Source organism: Lycium ferocissimum, chromosome 11 (genome assembly GCF_029784015.1).
Source record: "Lycium ferocissimum isolate CSIRO_LF1 chromosome 11, AGI_CSIRO_Lferr_CH_V1, whole genome shotgun sequence".
Taxonomy (NCBI): Eukaryota; Viridiplantae; Streptophyta; class Magnoliopsida; order Solanales; family Solanaceae; genus Lycium; species Lycium ferocissimum.
In genome coordinates, this window is record NC_081352.1 from 57,674,994 (window position 1) to 57,678,033 (window position 3,040).

Consider the following 3,040-nt stretch of genomic DNA (forward strand, 5'->3'; position numbering starts at 1 on the left):
CATGCCGCAGCAAAAATATGCCTTGCGTAATTTTGCCTTACGCCGGCGCAGATTTGCCTTCAGACATTTCTTTTTTTCACTTGGTTAGAATAAAAAAAAATTGACACAACTTTTACCCGAATAGACCTAATTTTGGGTGAAAGTTAGGCCTTTATCTGATTTTGCCTTAAGACAAAACTGTTCGAATAAAGCCTAACTTTGTAAATAAAACGAACTTTGTTACAAACCTCGCTTGCGATTTTTTTTTTTTCAAATATTTGACTTACGAATCCAAGAGTTCGAACTCGCGGAATTTATGGGTTTCGTGAAGCAAACACAAATTAAAGATTTCAAATTTGAGGGGCAAATATTAAAGACCAGTGGCTTTGAAGAGCATTCCGCACAAAAAAATGGCAATTTATCGGGCTACCACATAGATGAACTCCAACAGAAAATGAACTGAACTGCAACCATAATTTTCTTGAGCTTTTAGCCCTTAATCTACAAAGTCTAGGAACCGATAGAATTGATGATCAACATTAGCTTCTAAGGAAACAGACTACATCGTTAGGTAACAAGAACGTCAAAACAAAAAAAATAATCGAAATCTAAAAGTTGAAAACATGAAAGTCGTCTCCACTCAGGCACCATTACATAAAAAGAGGACGTACATTATTAAATCTAATATAACTCTATCAAGTTGTTTGCAGTTTGATCAGTTTTGATAAGCTCCGTATGAGGCTACTTCAAAAGTTCAGTGTCTTTCACAGCTGTGCAATACCCAAGGATGAGTATTGGTCTTAAGAAAAGTATGATTTCCACTTCCTCCACGATTTTGTTTCACAACAATCTAAGTGTTTTTTTAAGCACAATCAGCTTTGTTTATCTGTAGTTATTTACATTTCATGCTAGCGTCACAGCCATCTTCAAGCAGAACAGATGAATGAGAAATTAGAGGCGACAAGGACTACTATAACAAGAGCAGGTACCTCAAGATAGTATTTTACATTTCCCTGACATGGAGAAAGCAATAAAATGTTAGATATCACCATCACTTGTCGTCCCCTTGGGTCGTGCATTCAGAACAGATAATTTTATATATCTGAATATCATTTGGAGTGATGAGGAAATAGCAGGAATGCCTTGCCAGAAACACATCATCAGCAATGTTTGTTGCTAGTGGATGACCACTGTCCTCTAAGAAACAGTAGCATAGAGCTTGGAATCCAAAACTTAAATACTCGACCACACAACGAATCATCCTCGGGATGAAGCTTAACGTGCACTGCTTTTTCTATTCATCACGTCGTGGTAATACAGAAGCACACACATTGGCTGACCAAGAATGCAGAAAAAGCACCAGAACATCATATTCCCCACCTAGAAAGATTAAATAACCTAATATCAATCACTTGTAATTACATTTTAAATGAATTTAGAAGACAAAAAAGGAATTAGCTGAGTATATGGAAATATAACTGCACCCAAAAACATACCATCGAGCTTTGGAGCTTATTTTGTAAGAAGTTTGTGAGAATGACCAAAGGAACCTGATCAGAGAAACATAGCCAAATTTAATCTTCAGCATGGACAAAGAAGATAATAGTCTTTCCTTTTCAAACATTGATGTTTTAAAAACAGTGTTCTTTGGAAACATGAATAACAATGAGTTTAAGTTCTCTGTACCTGATGAAATGACAGCTAACCTACTATAATAAGTTAAACTACACTGATAGTATAAAAAGTTGTCGCCAATGTATACAACTTAAATCCAATAACAATATGTCAAGTGCCATTACCTGGAACATAATTCCACTGAACGCCCACCACTTGAAAAGGCGACAAGGAACAGCAATACACAGCTGCAGATAGGCAGGAACATGTCATCTCAAACCAGTAGTTGTTAAGTCGCCATTACCGGGTTTCCTTGTAAAATATGGAAGAAGGCGGAAACAACATACCTCGTGGAAAACAGCAGATACAAGGAAAGCAATCAATATTGCGACCCCCTGCACCAAGTGTTACTAGATATTAAACTTGTCAAAGCAGAAAAAGTGCAAAATCATTTGAAGCAACAGGTTGGCATATTATCCTATATACAGACTCACCAATTAACTGAGGTCTGACAGAAAAATTATTTTACGTAAAATATTCTGCTATTGTCAACTAAAAAAGTACTTTATGAAGGTCGAATATCAGAGGCAATTTATTTTTCAAGATCTAAAATGAAGGTTTTAAACCCATCTTCACTGGAAATATTTGTGCTCGAAAATCGACGTGGGATAAAAGGTGAAAGTGCTGCCATATATAACATAGATTGCCGCAAAGTGGAAGTGAGGTAATTCCTTCCACCTTGTCCAGATATAATGAAACTAAAAGTAGAAGAAATAGCAAAAATCAATTTCAAGAGGCTAACACAAGAAAAGTACGATATATACACGAAAAAACAAAAAACAAATTAGTGAGCTGAGAAGGCACCTTTGGAATTCCGTTCCTTAAGCATGGAAAATAAATGTGTCGAACTATCCACTTATGAACAGGCTGCAATAATCACAAGATACATAGTTACTAATGTTACGGGAAGGAAAAATGCTCGACGGAGATGGAACCTTAATTGCATGTGCTTGTACTTAGGATTCTTTTATATGGTGGAATATCAAATTCATCTGGGGAAGCGGGACCTCAATAAAGGCCTTTGTTTAATGTAATCTCATGCAATCTGTTAGGCTGTTGTTAGGTGGACAGAAATACTCCGATACAACTTAAAGAACAATCTATATGCAGTTACATATAAGAGGAAATACTCCAAGCTTTCAGAATAAGAAGGCTGGAGAAGATAGACATTTGATTCTGTTGAGGAAAACTTTACTTAGTGACAAACAAAACCAAGAATGATGGCGATAGGATACAACATCATTTCAAAATGTACTTTTGGTATTCCACTTCTTGGTCAATAAGACAACATGTTAGCGTGCATAGGAATCAGAAAAAGATACAAAAAAAGGAAGATAGACATACCATATTCCACATTCTCCAGTACTGATACAACAGCCGCAGGACA

At 36.2% G+C, this 3,040-nt stretch overlaps 1 protein-coding gene across 1 annotated transcript; it reads right to left on the minus strand.

Moving 5' to 3' along the window:
- Nucleotides 1-846: 846 nt before the first annotated feature.
- Nucleotides 847-3,030, minus strand: LOC132036292 (diacylglycerol O-acyltransferase 1-like). The gene is made up of 6 exons (XM_059426596.1): nt 2,998-3,030; nt 2,458-2,520; nt 1,941-1,988; nt 1,779-1,841; nt 1,476-1,529; nt 847-1,359 (listed from the first exon to the last, which is right to left on the minus strand). The coding sequence occupies exons 1-6, from the start codon at nt 3,007-3,009 to the stop codon at nt 1,255-1,257; spliced, it is 345 nt and encodes a 114-aa protein (XP_059282579.1). The 5' UTR covers nt 3,010-3,030; the 3' UTR covers nt 847-1,254.
- Nucleotides 3,031-3,040: the final 10 nt, after the last annotated feature.